Source organism: Sebastes fasciatus, chromosome 13 (genome assembly GCF_043250625.1).
Source record: "Sebastes fasciatus isolate fSebFas1 chromosome 13, fSebFas1.pri, whole genome shotgun sequence".
Lineage (NCBI taxonomy): Eukaryota > Metazoa > Chordata > Actinopteri > Perciformes > Sebastidae > Sebastes > Sebastes fasciatus.
The window spans coordinates 10,411,010-10,430,380 of record NC_133807.1 but is presented as its reverse complement, the minus strand read 5'-3'; the positions used below and the strand labels follow the sequence as shown (position 1 = coordinate 10,430,380).

At 41.7% G+C, this 19,371-nt stretch overlaps 1 protein-coding gene across 5 annotated transcripts in view; it reads right to left on the bottom strand.

Moving 5' to 3' along the window:
• The window catches only part of rnf216 (ring finger protein 216), a 29,568-nt gene that overhangs the window by 7,793 nt on the left and 2,404 nt on the right, over window positions 1-19,371 (bottom strand). For 2 of the 5 annotated variants that reach the window (XM_074655381.1, XM_074655380.1), the window contains exons 3-13: window positions 16,538-16,668; window positions 14,450-15,793; window positions 14,218-14,294; window positions 12,543-12,651; window positions 10,554-10,715; window positions 10,342-10,453; window positions 8,943-9,079; window positions 7,533-7,583; window positions 6,787-6,924; window positions 5,574-5,722; window positions 4,222-4,300 (exon numbers count right to left, since the gene is read on the bottom strand). In XM_074655381.1, the coding sequence (XP_074511482.1) occupies window positions 4,222-4,300; window positions 5,574-5,722; window positions 6,787-6,924; window positions 7,533-7,583; window positions 8,943-9,079; window positions 10,342-10,453; window positions 10,554-10,715; window positions 12,543-12,651; window positions 14,218-14,294; window positions 14,450-15,793; window positions 16,538-16,668 (2,489 nt within the window). The remainder of the gene's footprint in view (window positions 1-4,221; window positions 4,301-5,573; window positions 5,723-6,786; window positions 6,925-7,532; window positions 7,584-8,942; window positions 9,080-10,341; window positions 10,454-10,553; window positions 10,716-12,542; window positions 12,652-14,217; window positions 14,295-14,449; window positions 15,794-16,537; window positions 16,669-19,371) is intronic. The other 3 variants (XM_074655383.1, XM_074655382.1, XM_074655384.1) reach the window with 2 other exon arrangements.

Genomic DNA, 19,371 nt, shown 5'->3' with positions numbered 1-19,371 from the left:
AGTTAAACGGGGGTCTAGAGGAGGGGTTATGTGCGAGCCAAGGGGGTGCAGAACTGGACTCAAGTGTTAAAAAAAAGCTGGATCACACAAAAGACCAGAGAGAAGGCAGAGAGTGAGAAGGCAAAGTGGTGAAAGATCACCCCCTAGTGGTAACCTAGAGACCAGGAAGAGGTGACAACATGAGAGAGAGTGACAGAGTGTGTGAGTGTGTCTGGGACGTGTTTGACAAACTGTCGCAAAGCATGAACACACCTGAGTTCTTATAGCGCGGCTAAAAATACAGCCGGTGACGACGGAGTCAACCCTCGCACGGGGCGTGTCTTCCCCGTACAAGTTAAATACAAGTGGCTGAAATGTGACAAAGGTCGTAGACACACACACACTTCATGATGTATAAATGGCAGCAATGTGGGAAATAGTGCATGTTTAGCAGTTTACTTCAGTCTCTCTACATCCATTCATTCACTCCAACCATCCTGTTCCAACTTGTCCTCCGTCTCCGTTCACTTCGCTCCCTCGGGTCCTACCCCTCCTTCCCTCCCCTCCCACCCCACCCGGCATCACCTTCCTCCATCTTCATTCATACCTTGCCTCTCCTCCTCTGGATCCCTCTCTTTTTCCTATCTCTTCTTTCATGGTGCAGGCTGCAGCAGCCCTTATAAGGCAGTGCAAGCAGCTTGCAGAGCTTCTGATTGGGAGTGGGGGGGGGCTGCGTCGAGAGTGCATGTGTGCACGGCTGTGTTTTTTTTTTTTTTGTGGGGAGGTGGCTTTTACTGCAATCAAATCTGAATGCAGATGTGATGATGTATGAGAACCAAGCACTCACAGAAAGACTCCGATTCAGCTCTTGTTTGCACTGTGACAGCCTTCCAGCAGCCTACATTTTACATTCCTCTACCTCCATGAAGTAATCATACGCAGGCCGGGAACATGAGCCCGTCCAAATGTCCTCATAACCACATGTGGAAAACATTAGTAGAGGCGGGGGGAAGTGGGACGGGGTGAGGGGAGAGGAGCAGCAGGAGAAAGGAAAAGAGAGGGAGGACAATCTGGGTCAAACTTGATCTGAACCACATTTGAAATGGAGGAGGGAAGCGTGTCCGACCAGTGAGAAACCAGTACGAGGGGAGTGGAACGTGCAGTCAGCCAATGAGGCGGCGGTGTGGGAGAAGGCGGGTGGGCTTACGGAAGTGTGTCAGTTACATAATGAAGCCCCTCCCTGCTCGTAGACCGAGCGGGCTGTGGGGCCGACTGTACAACTACTGTCTTATGCTGATGGGGACCAGGATAAAAAAGAAATCAAATAAACATAAAAAAGAGAGATGACAATATCTGGGTTTTCGAGGGACTCTCCAGATGACACACACACACACACACACACACACACACACACCACAGCAGCCGCAGTCTCACATCCTGATTCCTACACAAATTAAAGAGGAAGCAAGTAACTTTCTGTAGCACTTCACTTACACTGTTTCCTTCTGAACTTGAAAGTGTTCATGTAATACCGTATTAGTTGATCTAAATCTACAGCTGTTGACGAATAATATTCAGAAAAGGATCAGAACAAAAGATATCTGGAGCGTGTCTAACTTTTTAGTATCTTTGGGTGTGGGCATGAGTATGTAATGGGATGCAGCTGTGCAGCGACACTGCAGAGCGACCACTATGAACCTCTTGCTCCACCTACTGGTTAATGGACGGAACAGCAGGAGGAAGGATGAGCATCCTTATCTGCACCTAGCTTTTTGCATTTATACAACCTCAGAGTCTTGTATGATTACATTTAGGGTTAGAGTTAGGCCCTGGTCTGGATTGACAATGTACAACTTATGCAAGAATATTATTGGGACAGCAGAGTCATCTCATAATCCAGTTGTTAGTAGAGAAGCCACTGCAAAACGTCTGTGTCAGCAGATGTAAAATGACACTTTATAGTCTGACCAGAGACAGAAGATCTCTGTGTGCTATCAGACAATTATGTTAATGTGTCATAAAACACTAACAAGCTTAAAGGGGAACACATCAACATCTGTTTTCAGGTCTTGGGGAGTACTCGAGGCTACGCTAGCCGAGTCTGTCAACAGTCGAGTTGCATTGTGGGTTACGTAGGCGCTAGGTTTTGACAAGGAAGAACAAGAAATGGCCTCCCATAGAGTGCTGCAGGGATGACGTATATTTGTAAGTCAACCAGAAAGTTAGCATCGCCCTGGTTCCCTCGACAAAAACCCAATGGGATTTTTCCAATGAGTTTTGGATTATTGCAAAAAATAAGCTTTGTGGCAAACACACGTTTATGATACGTATACGTTTTCGTTCCGTAAAATAATCTTCACAAATGAACACCACTATTATGATTTTTTGAAGTGTGAATGCAATCGCCAGAAATAAAAAGCTAACGTTAGGCTTTAAACAAACTACACCACGGTACCTAGCAACCATACCCAAGTGCTCAGATCATAGCTGCCGTTAATGGGCGTGGCCGGTACCAGTGCTTGGCTCCAGGGTTATTTGGCCAGGCGCTGCACCAGCTGAAGCAGGGTAGGCGTCAAGGCCTATGGAAAGGAGGCTCGGTCATGGGCGGACACGGGTCTTGGGGTATGGGGCATAACGCATGCGCAGTGTAACTGAAGCTGCGGTCGTGCGTTGCGATTGGCTCAATTTTGGCGAGGGCAGACCAGATTTTACTGCGCATGTGTTATGCCCCCGGAGATATGACGCGTGACCCAGCCTCCCTTCAATATGCCTTGGTAGGCGTCAGGACGTAGGCAGTTAAAAGCTAGGCGTGTCTCTCCGCCACCAGCTTAAACAGTTTCCAGTTAAGTCACTGATCGAGTCATAACAACACAAAGGCAGACGAGACGGCGTGATGACGTTTAGTAGTCTCATTTAGCCACTCATTAGCAACCGCCTTTTTTAACACACTTTTTTTTCACTTGGATCTATTGCAAAGGAACTATATTAAGTCACTGGTTCCTCCAGTTGAAACGCAGGTGTAGTTTATGAGTATAAAACAAGGTTGCAATGCAACTAAGAATTATTGTTATTATTGATTAATCTGTTATCTTTTTCAATTGACAGATTAGTTGTTTTGATCTACAAAAATGTCAGAAAATAGAGAAAAATGCAGATCCCAATTTCTCAGAGCCAAATGTGGTGTTTTCAAATTGCTTATTTTGTTTGACTACAAGCTAAAAATACAAAGATATTCAATTTACAGTGATATAAAACAGAGAAAAAATAAGAAAATCTACATTTGAGAAGCTGAAACCAGAAAAATGTTTGACATTTTTGCTTGATAATGGTGATTCATTTCCTGACACTGATCATATCAGCATAATTTAATGTATGGGCTTAATACATGCTTCACATTTGAGCCAATCGTTTTTACTTTACAGACCTCTTCAGAGCAGATTAGTTCATATATACTGGAGGTGTGGTGCCACGGTGCCAAGAGGTGAATAGACACATTTATTATGTAGGGGTGTTGATCACGCTCTCTCCCATTCCGGGAATGTAGTGATAGTCGGAGTGTGTGTGTTTATGTTGAATCAGAAAGAGACTGTGGTTTGTGTGGCAGGAGCGAGTGTGAGACACAAGAACAGAAAGAGACAAAGACGCACCAATAGAAAGAAGGGAGGGTTGTGTTTGTGTGCTGAGAGTGAGAATATGATTGTGTGTTTGTGTGTGTTTATGCCAAATAATGGAGATTTTAGACTGGAATCCATGTGACAGCCTTGGCAGACACAAAGCGACGCCTCCCCCCCTGCATTCCTCAGACAGAGGGAGGAGGCCCGGAGATAAACAGAGAGGCAGACAGAGGTGGCGACCTCGCCAGATGGAACCGCTTCATCATCTGCAGAAAACGGTTCATTAATCTTTTTGATCTTGACAGACTTGATCTCTGTCTCATGTCCGGGCTGCACTGAGGTGATGTATGCTGAAGTGGACGCCGCACACAGAGCTTTCAGGTTTCACTGTCAGGGTGGACTGAATTATTCACGATGCTGGTCCAATCTCTCTTTAGTACAGTAGGATTTAACTCAGCCATCTGTGATTACATCAGACGATGCATGTATTGTGTAAGAGCTGGAGTGTTAACCTACATAATCCTTTACGGTGACTGTCTGTAGAGGAAGAACGGTAGCACTAGAGCAGCCTGGCTTCCCCAGAACCTCACAGCGTTCAATAAACAGAATAACACAGAGTGGGACTGACCTTGCGGCACCGAGGGTTGGGACAGCTAAATAGAGACCGGTCTTTGTCCAACAAGGCTGGGAAATTGCAAAACGGACACCTGAAAAGGCCAGAGAGGAAGGAGGGTTAAGGAGTGCAATTTATGATACAACTGTAAATGAGACACTGTGAGGAAACAAACACTATTACAGATCCCCTTTAGACCATGAATTAACATGCATCCATACTGACTAGACTGCAAGTTCAAAAGGCATTCAAGGTCAGAGATGGTCAGACATTTGTCAAACATTAAAAAGCTAGTGTGAATATGACTCTAATCAAAAAACAGCGACTGTGTGAACAAAACTTCCTTACATGGATCCATGAAGATTTGCAAATGAAGTTGGACAAGCAGCTGGAATATTAACGTACCGGTCCGATTACAAGTGTTTGCTTCCCATCATATGATTAGGCAACTAATAGGATTGCCCCCTCTTGGTCGACTTTTAAGCTTCTATCATGCCCGAATGACTTATTTTTAATAAACTTATGAGCACATCTGGTAAACACCAGCTTTAAAGTGGTGCTTTAGTGTGATTCTTTGTGGAGAAACTCAGTTTTACAGATCTGTCGATTAAATCAACTAATCGATTAGTCGACAAAATTGTATGAGTGTTAGTCGACTGAGAATTTCTTTGATCGAGGACAGCCCTAGCAACTAATAATTACTTCCGTTATCGATTAATCTGCTGATTATTTTCCCGACTTGTCGAATCGTGGTTTAGTCTATAAAATGTTGGAAAATATTGAAAAAGGCCCGTCACACGTTCCCAAAGCCCAAGTTGACGTCTCCAAATTAGTTGGAGTTTCATAACAAAGAAGCCAAAGAAAAGCAGCACATGTTCACATTCATCAACAGGGGAATTTGTGCTCGTAAAATGACTTAAATAATTGATTGATTATCAAAATTGTTTCCATTTAACTGATCGATTAATTGACTAATTGTTTCTGTTCAAAAAAGATTGTGCAACCATTGTTGCACAGAGAATCCATTTTCAAGGCGTACATTACAAAATGTAATCAGAGATGCACTGATTGATTGCCAGCTGATTGAAACTGGCTGATTTTCAGCTGATCAGCCATGTTTGAAGGAGATGTTTTCACAGCAATATAAAATAGATATTAGAGAGGGACTTATGACCTGCTTGACGTCCTAACACTAGCTCTAAGCAGCTTATCATATATAATTAGAACTACTAATGCCAAGATAAAAAATTGGAAATCAGAATCGGCCAGGAAAATTGCAATCGGTGCAAGTGTAATCCAGCTAAACCACATGTCGACAGTTCAGATACAACATACTGTAATACACCCACACACAAACACACACTTACCGCACAAGTTCATCAGCACAGGTGGCAGCGACGGCCTCCTCCGCCTGCCTCTCATAATATTTACACAGTATGTTCTCTGGTAGGACCTTCTCCAGCTCACATACTGGATAGGAGCACGGGCAGCCCCCCTCCATGCAGCTCAGCTCCGACTGCAACACGAACGCACACTAAGTCATTACAAATACACAACCACCTTCAGCCACAGACCCAGTCACACACACGTACGCAGATACTGAGCGGTTTTATTGGATCGCATCAGTGGTTCCCATCCTTTTTCCTTTAGGGACCCCTTTTTCTATCATTGAGTAAACTGACGACCCCTGAATAAGTGACACATTTCATGGATATTTCATATTATATTCAATGAATAACAATAACAGTACAGAACAACTGATAAACTGTACAATTAACCCAAATAGTGAACGCAATAGCTGCTGGAAGTTTGTGTAAAACGAGGGATTTGGATGAATTTTGAGCAGATTATTTCCTGTGAATATTGCATCAGAGATGAGTTCTCCTGTTATTTTTAGCAACTTTTAATATGATTCTCTGTCTGTATTATGTATTGTTTTGAATTTTTAATAGTCATACATACTTACATACCTACAATAGGCCTCTTTTTTAACAATTTCAGTGTTTTCTTCTCCCTGATGTTTGTCCATAGTTCTATCGGCTCTTTGGTTGTTTTAACTGCGTACTTTTCTAATACAGGACGAAGCTGTTTAGCAGAGTGGGAAGGCTCTGTGAATATAGCTCGTGTTCAGGTCTTCACCGGGCCCTTGTATCTAAAATAATAATCCAAAATTTAAAAATAACAATTTCATTTAGTTTTCTTCACAGAGATGAATGAAATCCTGAGATATAGGCCAACTGTACCCTTAAAATCAAGAGGGCCTTGCTACCCCATGTGAAGCTTTGGCGACCCCTAGTGGGGGTCGGGACCCCCAGGTTGGGAACCAGTGCAATAGATTAAACAGGCGTACCTAACAAACTGACAAATGGATGAAAAAAAACACCACTTGTGCTGCTTTTCAACCAGAATTTTACTTTTTATCTACAGTAATCTCAATCATTTGACTGTTGCATCCTTCTTTGTATACCAATTCTACGACATTGGTTTTTATAGGAAAAGTAATTTATAGTTGCTTGGCAACATTAGCATGTCCTATTCAAATGTGAGAAAAAACAAACAGCATGTGGTGTGTGTCTGTACCTTTCCGGAGCCAAATACTGCCTCCTGAGCGTATTTGACCAGGCACTCTTTACAGAACAGGTGGCCGTCTGAACACTGCGTCATCTTCTCAAACGCAAACTCCCCGTAGCAGCAGCCACACTCAATCAGCTGGCCGTCCTGGAGGAACAATCATACAGAGAGGTATGTTATGCAGCTCTGAGGTTTTTAAACTTTTCTACATTTTTCAGGGATCGTCTTTTTAGAGTTGATTGATTTCATTCATGGATTATCAAACACATAAAACAAAAATCCAAGATGTTAGAAGACAAGTTAGTAGAAGTGTCAAGTGCCTCATGGTACAATAAAGGGATTAAGAAGTCATATTAACCTAAAAAGAAACTAGTCTACAACATATTCTACAACTAAATTGCTTATCAGGGATTTGGGAAACTTTAAGAAAACCGATGACATTCAGCTGTTTGACTTTGAGGGATCCGAAGATCCAAAATGACTCTCAGTGTGACAAGAATAATAATATTGTAGTCATCTTAAATATACATTCAGCAGCAACCACGTGACTGACTAGCCAGTACTACCCTTAACAATCTCACCAAAAGCCTATCAAAGTATGGCCTTTGTTCTTTATACCACACATTGTTATATACTGTAATGGGATAGAATACATATTTTTTGGGAAATTCAATAGAAAAAAAACATTTTTATAGTATGAGTACGAGTCATTGTGAAGGTTACATCAGTTTGGTTGAGTTTTGTGAGCTTCCTACCATCTTGTATTCATCTTCATTGACCTGCAGAGCCAGGAGGAAGTCCTCATGCTTGAGAGAGAGGGAGAGAGAGAGAGAGAGAGAGAGAGAGAGAGAGAAAGGAGTTGGGTAAACTGGGAGATGTGACGTGCATTTTTTCTTTTTTCTTAGCTCCTAGAAAGAGTGTTTGTGAAGCTAGGAGTGCTACACCTGAAAGCAGCCAAGTCTCAGAGGAACGTATGTAATGTTTAGCTCTTTGTTCAAGCAGTAAGGAAACTTAAAGAGTGTTTACTTGGCAGTGGTATTGAAAGTCATAGTATTATGTTCTCTGATGCCAGAAATGTAGCATATGCTAATTGAGCTGCACTAGAGAATAACTGGTGTATGCAGGTTGTGATTTGCCGGGGCTCTGGTCTATATATCCCTGCCTCAGCTGATTTTTACACCTCATGGTGGTTAATGCTACTTTAACAGTAGACCATATAAAATACCTAAAATAAAAATATAGACATCTCTATGTGTGACAATAGAGATGATGAGATCCTGAACATTTTGCTGTTCATCTCAGTAAATGGACCAGGGGTGGCCTCCTTAACCGCCCGAAGATTTGCAGAGATGTGGCTAAAAAAAGGGGCGACACGCCGCCGATGAACGCTCCACAGGAAAGCACGAAAAGAAGACTGAAATCCATCATCAACACAGACTGTTTTCTTAGTCCGACAAGAAGGCATATACTGTAGCCTACTTATTGACTTATATGTTGACAGCACATTGTGCTATTACATTTTGTGATTATATTCTAAATATTGACTTTTATAAATCAGTGTATTGGCACGCCTGGCCCAAGGCAAGAGAGTGAAAATATTGCGCTACTTGATGAATACATTTAAAAAAAAAAATGGATTAAAAATATTCCTGCAAATGTTCAAGTTCTGAAATTATTTATTAAAGTTCACAATTATTGTATAAATATGACTAAAACAGCTGCAAGAAATAGCCTAACAAGCTTCCTAGTCTTAATAGGCCCACTGTGGTTTGTGATTAATTATCATGAATAAAAACGTTTCAAAACCCCCCTCCCACGCGCCCGGGTGTATGTATACATTTGTTTTTTATTATTTGAGTTATTTAATAAGTTATATTATATTACCCTTCGTTTAGAAAGCCCCTACACAGAGATAGCTTTGAAAAATGCCAGAGGGATCCGTTGCCATATAAATCCAATAATCCCCATGGTAATATTTTGCTGATGGGAAAAAAATAATACCGAGAGCAAAATACCATAAACTCACTGCTCAGTAGCATAAAGCAGAATTTACAACACTATATGCACAACACACTAAAGAAAAAATATGAAGTTGGATAAAGTCTGCAGCCGGGATGAATGTAATACTGTGTGACATATGTGTGTGTGTGTGTGTGTGTGTTTACCTCTGCCCATTCCTTGGCCTTTTGCTGATAGAAGGAAAGCTCCTTCTGCACGGTGGCCTCCAGACTGCTGTACGTCCTGCAGTAGCGACGGTCATTCTCCAAGAAATACATCCTCTTGTCAAACTTCGCCGAAACTGCTGGACAGAGGGAGCCTAGTGAGTGAGACGCCACGTGGAAAGCAAAAGTAGGTCTAAATCAGCAACCCTCTGAGACCCGCGGGATCGGACTTTACCGTCTTTCAGAGGCTGTAGCAGGTTCAGTTTTAGAGCTAGAGTGAAGGTACTGGTATCGTATGAAACTAGAAAACATATTTAGCTCTTTGTACAAGCAGTAAGGAATCTTAAAGGCTGTAAAGTGTTTACTTGGCAGTGGTATTGAAAGTCACAATATTATGTTCTCTGATGCCAGAAACGTAGCATATGCTAATTGAGCAACAGAAGAGTAACCCTTAGTAATCCTTAGTAAATTTAAGGAATCCCTGTGATGCTAGCTTGTCGAGAAGAAGGCTGAATAAAGTTCCAAATTTAGGTTAAATTTTGGCAAGGAAAAACTGGCATGGCCATTTTCAAAAGGGTCCCTTAACCTTTGACCTCAAGATATGTGAATGAAAATGGGAATATGCCCATGCAGCTTTTTGCACGCAGTATAAATGTGTTATTTCGCCTATTCTAAAAATGGTGTATTTGAATATTTTTCAACTAAACAGTCTTGGACTTACATAAATTGGGTGTGACTGGAAAGCTGAGACTCTTGTGGATCCAATGAGCCCAACTGTATTCATGTGTGATGATGTTAGTCCCCATAGTAACCATTTCATTGTAGTCAGACCATTTTTGGAAACTTGACCTCACTGTATATAATGACCTGTGGTGACCTCTAGGATAACCACAGCCTCATGAAACTTTACAACCACAAACTAGAGACCTAGAGCATTCAGAGGATGGATGGCTTTCCTAGATAGAATGACAATAAGGGGGTTTTTCGAGCAGTTTCCAGAACAGAAGTGCTCGCCATCCAATTGCCAATTCTTGCAGAAATCTCCAAACGTCAAAAGTTTTTGATCCCAAATCACAGCATGGCTTTTTCTATGGTGCTCCTCAAGGTCTTGGTGTCTTAATGTGGTATTTTGGAGGGATTTTTGCTTCATTATTAATTAATTCATGTTTATTTCTGATTTATGACTAGAACAGCTTGACACACAGTGCTGAGCTGCATCTCAATTGAATCTTCAGAGACCTGCAGAGTCATTACTGAAGTTTTTGCGAATGAGGCAATTATTAACAAACTTGTTTCAAATGCGTGTCTATAGGAACAAAAACACAATGCACACAAGTTACACACACATGCGGTGAGCAGCAGCAGTGTGCACACAGAGAAAAGTGTTTTAAAGCTTGCTCACCGTGCTCAAAATGGAAATCCACGTAGCAGCGCTCGGAGGAGGCTCTGCTCCGTCGTCTCTTCCCTGAGGGGTCGCCTGACTCCTGCCACTTCTTCAGAGCTTCACATAAGGCCTGGGAGAGCGGGGGGATAAAGAGACGATTGTAAAAGAGAGCAAGGAAGTAGAGAAAGGGTAGAATGCACTCCTAAGATGTACTATAAGTCCTCGGGTACCTTGCGTGTGATTGCATAGTGTCCCTTCAGAGCATTGAGGGCCCATTTGATGTCCTGACAACTGAGCATCCTGAAATCTGCCATGAGCAAGTCGGCAGCCTGCATCACAGCCTCGGGTCCCACCGTGCCCAGTTTGGCATAGTCAAACAGGTCCTCGGTCACCTGAAAACACCCATAACATATGCATAAACAACACAGTAGCAAAGACACTGAGATAGCTGATTCAAAGAGCGGTCATCAAAAGGACAAATGAAAAACTACATTATGTAACTGCGATTTTGACACGTGAGTTTTTTTTTCCTGATTGTAGGGTGGGCGGGAGAACGGCTGAGTAGTCGGGTTTCAGGTCAGGAGAGACTGACGGTCTGTTTGTGCACTATTTGCTGTTTTGTGTGAATAAGTCAGAGAGCCTGAGGTGAGACTCTTTCCTGTTTAATGCTTTCATATGTATGTGTTTATACCACTCTGCAAAGTTTGCGTCGGAAAAGAAGATACAGATAAAGTTATGGTTTCTCCTTTCCTCCATAATGTAGAGGGTTTTTTCAGTATATTCTCTCTGCCCAACAACAGTACAGTCATAATCTGATGACAGACACAGAGAAAAGCTCTATTGCAAAATAGGTTTTGTCTGCTCAGCTTGACTGATGTAATTATGTAATGAGGAACGATCCATACTTCCTTATTTTTCCAGTTCTTCAGTTTGCATGCACACTGTACATAATGTTTGTTATACTGGTGAGGACGTTAAACACTGACTTTAGACTGGACTTTACAAAATAAAAAAGGACTTGCAACTCGACTTGGACTTTAACACCAGTGACTTGTGACTTCACTTGGATTTGAGCCTTTTGACTTGAAAATACTTGATAGACCCCCCCCCCATCCCAAAGATTAAAAAGTGTTTGCATGGAGACGATCGACTGCCCGACAGCTCAGAGATGTTTATTTACTCTTTGAGAGATGCTTTATTGATTTATTTGGGAAGAGGATTTACTTGAGGGAAAATAACTGAACTGAACAAACTCAACAGAGATCCTTTATTTGGGAAGAGGATTTACTCGTGTGGGAAAAAACTGACCTGAACTATCTTCTATCTTTTGTTGTTTATTGCTGAATTCAGAATTTTGTTGAAACTGTACTCTTTATTGTTGGTGAATATTATTGGGACTTGCATTTGATCATCTTATACTTAATTCCCCAGATCCACTTTGTTTGAACCGATCCAGCATTACATTTGGTGAAGAGTGCATTATGACTTGTTTGGACTCAAAACTCAAAGTTTAGGACTTGAGACTTGACTCGAGATTTGCAAAACAATGATTTGGTCCCACCTCTGCCACTACATCCTACCTTAGGTAAACTCAGGTTTAGTGTTTAAACATCAGCCTTTTTACTGAAAACTCGCACTAATCTGTAATGCCATTTACAGGGTTCATTCTCTTGCGACTTTTACAGACAGATGATGCCTTCAAATGGGCTCGTGTTTACCGTGTTCACGAGATGAGTCCGTTTGAACGCCCCCCCTCTTGTGGTATTCACGACCTCATAAGTGGAAAGTTTCTGAAAGCTCTGAATTCATGAGTGGTGACGTGTTTGTTGACGTTGTCAGAAATGGCGGAGGCCATGGAAGTTCATTTTTCGGTGCATAATAAGTGAATATATTGTAATTTTAGTCGTATATTATTTTTCTTCATAATTGTATAATATGTCTGAGGAAAATGTTGATATCTCCAACAGCCTCATCTTCTTCCTCTGTCATTATGCCTTTGCATTTACTACATTATGTTACCCATTTGCTAGCTTGTTAGCCTGTCTGTGGCTTCTAGATGCTGACAGTAACGTTAATATTGCCGTTGCTTAGTAGAGGTGTTCTCACGACTTAACCATTTGAACACCAAGCATATTGTGTACACGACTTCCCATGTTGTAAACATGAGCTCACGAGTTTCATTTGAAGGCACCAAGACACACACAAAAACACAGACACACCTCTGTCTGGGTGTCTCCAGACTCCAGTAGGATGCTGGTGGGAGCTGCTGTGGCTGCTGCCGTATCCCCCCTTGGATACTCCGGGTTCTCCAACAGCAGGTTACAGATACTGGAAACACAGCAGAGGGCAGACACACAGTTACAGATATGACGGTCTTTCAATACCTGTCAACCTACACAGAACTTATTCAAAGTATACATATTTGGGACTGTGCACTGTTGCATATGTGGCAATGAAGTGTACCCATAATACATTTTTCTGTTTTCTGTGAGAAAAAATCTAATAATAATTAGGGCTGTCAAAGTTAACGGGATAATAACATGTTAACGCAAATTGGTTTTAACGCCACTAATTTCTTTAACGATCCTTCAGAGGTTGTAGCATTATAAAGCTAGTGTGATGATACTGGTATCATATGAAACTAGACAATTTAAGGAATCCATTGGTACCAACCATGTCATAGTAGCCTGTCGCAAAGGAGGCTAAAAAACACTACAACAAACTTGCGCTAAATTTTGGCGAGGAACATTTTTTCAAAGGGGTCCCTTGACCTCTGACCTCAAGATATGTGAATGAAAATGGGTTCTATGGGTACCCACGAGTCTCCCCTTTACAGACATGCCCACTTTATGATAATCACATGCAGTTTGGGGCAAGTCATAGTCAAGTCAGCACACTGACACACTGACAGCTGTTGTTGCCTGTTGGGCTTGAGTTTGCCATGTTATGTTTTGAGCATATTATATTATGTTAATGCAGTACCTGTGAGGGTTTCTGGACAATATTTGTCATTGTTTTATGTTTTTAATTGATTTATAACAATAAATATATAAACATTTGCATAAAGCAAGCATGTTTGTCCACTCCCATGTTGATAAGAGTATTCAATACTTGACAAATTCCCCTTTAAGGTACATTTTGAACAGATAACAAATGTGTGATTAATTTGTGATTAATCCAAATTAACTATGTACAATCATGTGATTAATCGCGATTAAATATTTTAATCAATTGACAGCCCTACTACTACTACTACTAATAATAATAATAATATAGTTCGACTCACTGGTCAAAACTCTCCCATTAGAAAGTAGTATTATTGAGCATTTAAAATCAGGTTATACTGTAGTTCAATGAAACCTTAAAATGAAAAAAGGACGAGACCTTGAAGCTGCATTAAAAGTTAACATAGAAAGTCAGCTACGTCTGAATAAATTAAGGTACGAAAAGAAACTCAACTCCACAAGTACAAAGGATACAGCAGCAAACCTAGAAACCGTATCAGCTATAAATTTCATGAGAAGTTGCATCACTAATTACTTTTTTATTACACGGCATTGTTAAATACTCTATTCTGATTGGTCAATCACGGCGTTCTACGGTCTGATATTTCTTTATAACAGACCGTTGCTATGTATAACAGACTGTTGCTATGGGCACAGTTCTGATGTCGGACCGTTTTTGTGTCAAATTTTTGATTTCTGAGTAAGTAGCCGTGTAATAAGCGGGATAATGTACAGCTAGCGGATCATTGTTGTGAAAGAAACCCCTTCAGGGGATTGAAAGACCACCATCACATCGCCCTGTCGGGGTTTCTTTCACAACAATGACCGGCTCGCTGTATATTATCCTTTACATATGAAGTACTGAGGAGAAAGGGTTGATGCTTCTTACACATTCAAGTCTTTCACATTATTCGTTTGGATCAGTTCTGCTACATAGGCTTCCTGGACATCTGGGAATAGATCCAACTGTAGAGGCAACACAGGGAGATGAACAGGAGGAATGTAGTTGGAACAGAGGAGGTGAGAAGCAAAATTACACAACACTTCAAATCAACTTGATATGAACCAACTGATGAGCTCATGAGGCAGAGAGACATGCAGACTGCTTATGTGATACTCACAACACCAGTGATAAGGGTTCTAATGTGGGGCTGCTGCTCTGCTCTCCCTCGCGGTGCAGAGGGACCCGGCCTTGCATCCTCTATTCGGGGAATGTCCTCTGGTGCAGGAGGGACCGCGACCAGACCGGGGGCCGGATTGGCCCTTTCTGGGTTTGGAGCCAGAAGAAGACGAGCCTCTCCACCGTTGTGGGGGACTGAAGCGGTGGGAGCTTGAGGAGCTTGAGGGTTAGAGTTCACGTTAGGCACCCTGATGTAGAGGCCGCGGGCCGGTAGGACCACGCCAGAGGCACCAGCCTGTGGAGGAGGGTTGGGAACAGCCTCCCCAGGCGCTTGGCTCCCCAGGATGATCCGGTGACCTGCCTCTGGAGGTCCTAGTCTCTCTGGGGCTGCAGCTATTAGCACTGCGGGGGGGATCACCGGCATCACCTGAGGGAGTTGAGGGGCCTGGACTGGAGGCTGGGCGGGGGCCTGGGCCAGGGGCTGTGGTTCAATCTGAATGAGATTGCCCTGCATTCGATAGAGTGACAGCTGGTTCTGGGGCCTGACCTGCAGCTGGGTTTGGGTTATGAGAGCAGATGCATGGATGATCGGCCGCTGGGGAATAACGACTAGTTTCACCTGCTTCACGATGAGGCGGGGCTGTGGGATTGGGGTCCCACTGGGCTGGAGCTGTGTAGATGTACCGGGCTGAGGCTGCGTCCGCGTGTGAGACTGTGACTGTGCAGATGAAGTACTGGCCTGAGGATTGTCTTGTGAATGAGTACTTGTATTAGCCTTTTCTTGAGTCTTTGTAGAAGAACTTGATGCAACCGCACAAGAATTGTGTGTGGCACTAGTAGATGTACTCGCCTGGGGCTCCACCTTCACGTGTGCTGAAGATCCAGCTTTTGGCTGAATGAGTCCAGATGTGCTGGGCTGAAGCTGATGGAGTACTGGTGTAGGTGCACGGGATGTGTTGGCGCTAGCCTTGGCATTTGTGGAGGTAGATGGGGTTTGGGTAGAAACTGCATGGGGTTCCACTTTTATATGTGCTGACGTACCGTTCTGTTGTTGTGAGTCTGTGTTGAGTTTTGGCTGAGACAGTGTGTGTGATGAAGAGCCAGGTTGTGGCTGCGTATGTCCAGAAGTGCTAGGCTGCACTAGGGTCTGTGTCCGTATGGCTGGCCTTACCGCGGAGGAGCTGGCCTTGGCATCTCTGGAGGTAGCAGACGGGGCAGAACCAGGGTCCCCCGTGGGAACCCCAGAAGTTGCGCTACTATGACCTACAACTTGAATTAGGTTGTACGAGGCCCCGCCCCATTTCGCTGCTGGGCGTATCACGTGTTTGCGTGCAGGAGTTAGCAGCTGTAGGAAAACACAGGAGGGAACAGAGACGAGTTGATCAATGAATGGAAACAAAGTTGTAACTTCTGTAGCTCATATTATTGACAGCAATTTCTAATAACAGTATAGAGAGGCTAAGTCCCTCCCCTTCCAGTGGACCCCGTAGGACCTTATTTCGAAGAAAAAAAATGAATGGTAGTCAACGGTGAGAGGCAAATATTTGTTTCATCCCAATCGAATTACACACATGATGTTTGTCAATTTAAAAGATTATTTTGCAAGTCAAGAAAGTCGCAGTTTGTTGTAGGTTTGTCGTAGTATCATTTAGTTTAGTGTGAAACCACGCAGTGAACTACATCTCTCGTCTCGCACAATATATGTCACCAACACTAGCTAGTTAGCTAACTTAGCTGTGTGTTACCTGATGGTTTTTATCCAGCAACTCCTGGTCTTGCAAAATTATCTTTTAAATTGACAAACATCATATGTGTGATTCATGGCGCAATTCAAACGGGATCAAAAAAGTATTTTTGTCTCTTGCTGTTGATTACCGTACATATTCTTTTCCGAAATAAGGTCCCATGGTGGTCCACCGAAAGGGGCGGGACTTCGCCTCTCTATAACATGACAACTGTACAACAAAATACATGTTTACACTTGTCTAAAAAACTTTACCTTTTTCGTACAAAGTAACTTTTGAGCTTCAAATAACAAATGTCTTTTATATGCACAATGAAAAAGTTAAGAACGGGGTTTATCAGTCACCTCTAATATGCTGACGTCGTCATCATCTGCGTCGTCCGGGACTAAAACAGGGCTGCCGGGTACCAGAGTCACAGGCTCCTCATCCGAGTCATCAGAAATGGTGATGAATTCCCTCTTACGGGAACGGGAGCCTACACAGACACAGTGTAATGAGAATATTACAAATTTGTATAATGTTTGACTATTTATGTCTCTAAGGCCAGAAACATTCTTGTTTAGAGACCGTTTCAACGGAATTGCATCGCTAGGCAACAGCTTGGGTCCATGTTTACTTCCTGTCAGCTTATGTCCACATACACTGCAACAGGAAATAAACTGGGACACATTTGGAATGTTTACATTTACAACTGCGAAATGGTCCATACTGTTTATGTTTATATCTTTGTTATGGTACATTAATCCCTGTGGGGAAACATTTCCTCTTGCATTTGACCCATCCAAACTATTTAGGAGCAGCGGACAGCCACAGAGCAGCACCCAGAGAACTGATCCAGTTCTGAAGCCAGTGTTGAGGGCCATGGCAGGATATAGGTTGTATTTCATGAAGTCTTGACATTTGAACTTGTCTGTTCACTGAACGCATCATTTTAGAAAAACATCCAGCATTAACAGTGGGAAGAGTAAAATAGATTGGAGAAGCATGTAAAGGTACACTGGGCAGCCAGAATTCTTGAATCAATGTAATTTTATTCATTCTTCCAATAGAAATTGTTAAATAACTGACCACTGGAGCTTTTCCAACTCTTGGATGGGCATGAAATCTTCATGTTGAAACATAAGTACAAACAAATAGCAAATGCGTTGAAAAATAATCCGGTCAAAAGGTACAATGTATGTATGTATTATAGCTCAACCGTTACAGGAGAGTTTGAGAGTTTAAAAATAAAATAAAACAATGATATATTATATTTATATACATTTTCTTTACACAACCCAAAATATAGATAAATATTTCTTATAATGTTCCATTAAATTAGTTTATTTTGTTATTAAAACCAAGAAATGTACTGGGCAGGACACATTAAAGCTGAAAAATAAACTTGTCCCTACTCTCTAGTGACTCTCTTTCAAAACATATCTTTGGCTTTTCTGCGCTTCAATTTCTTGTCATTTATCATCTGACACATACGCCGATACGATATATCTGCAATGAGCTAATATCGGACTAGAATCCAACCGATAAATCGGCCAGGCCGATATATTTATGTACACTTATCTGCATGATCAGAGGTGATATTTCACATGTCAATGCCAGTGCCAATGTCTCTCAGGATAAATGCAAGCTTAAATGGTGATTGTGGCTTATACTGACATTTTACATGTACAATTTGAAGAGACTTTGCAATCCAAAACAGGCTAGTTTACCATGCTTTGATATAAAGTTGTGATTTTTCATACATATTGTATGGTTTATTCTACGGTTTATAGAGGTACTGCTGATAGGTTCAATAAAAAAGTAGGAAAAGCATTATTATACTGTACTTTCTGCATTAGAGTTGCGCCTCTCATTTAGTAGAATTTAAAACTATGGACCTATTTGAAGTCGAACTGAATAAATATGTCATTTTGGAAAACAATTTACATTTATCTTTATACTTGTGATGTAAAACAAAAGTGGGACATTGATGCCAAGCTTTTAGTGATACTTATTTGCATCTATTTTGTTGCATATCAAAGAGCAATGTTGCCTGCCAGTAGGAATCACAACCTTAAAACTATGTCTAGCAGGACTGGTATATACACAACAATGACGGTAAAGACATAAAACTTCAGATCTTTCTAAATAAATTGATCGGATTAAAAGATTAGATAGATTAAAACTCTGTCAGGTTGTAAATGGTGTTGCCCCAAATGATGATTAAACTTCTTCCCACAGGTCAGAGAGGCTCAAGGGCACAACACCAGGTCCAGTGGAGCAAATCTGACGTTGGTAAGAATCAGTAGCCAGATGGGAAAAAGTTCTTTCAGATACTCGGGTGCCCATGACTGGAATAAGGTTCCTCACAGCATTAAACAGACTACGAACCCAGTCATGTTTAAGGCAAAATGGAAACAATGGCTTTCAGATAACGTATCCCTGAAAGGACAGTTGTGTTGGCAGGGTTGTATGTAGCACACACCTCAAATGTGTTGACGACATCGAACTACAACAAGGAACACAATGGAAATAAGTCTTGTGACTTTTTTGTGTTATCTAGGGCTGTGCCGAATACCGTTTCTTGGGCTACGAAGCCTCAGTGAGAAATATTCAAAGCTATTCGAAGCTTCGGGACAGAGCCGCTGCCGCACTACTGTACACACACGCACTTCTACACATAAAAACAGCAATATTAGTCTGAGTATAACTAATAATAATTAATGTTGAATGTGAATAATGTTGTGGGATTATTCCTTATTGCATGGGCTATTCTGGGATTTATACAGTATTATTACATACTTGTATATAAAAAAAACATTAAAAAAAACGAAGCATTCGAATACTGATTTGTAGGGGTGGGAAAAAAATATATATATACAAAACACATATATGGAAATTAGAATGATTTGATTATATTCACCAGAAGTATAAAACTTAACATGTCCCTTAAAAATGTAATAGAAAATACCACTAATTTGTGAGGGAAATGTCTTTATCCTAACATTTTTACTGTATTAATTTAGATATTTTCCTAAGTAAAAATTCCTAGAAGTGTATGATTCAACTTTTTCCCATGGTCTAGTGTTAAAAAGGTGTATCGTTCCAGCCCTACTGATTTGGAGGTTGATTACCATGGCAACGGTCGAAGCTTCGAGCCATTTCAGTCAGCCCTAGTGTTATCCTTGATGTTGTTTTA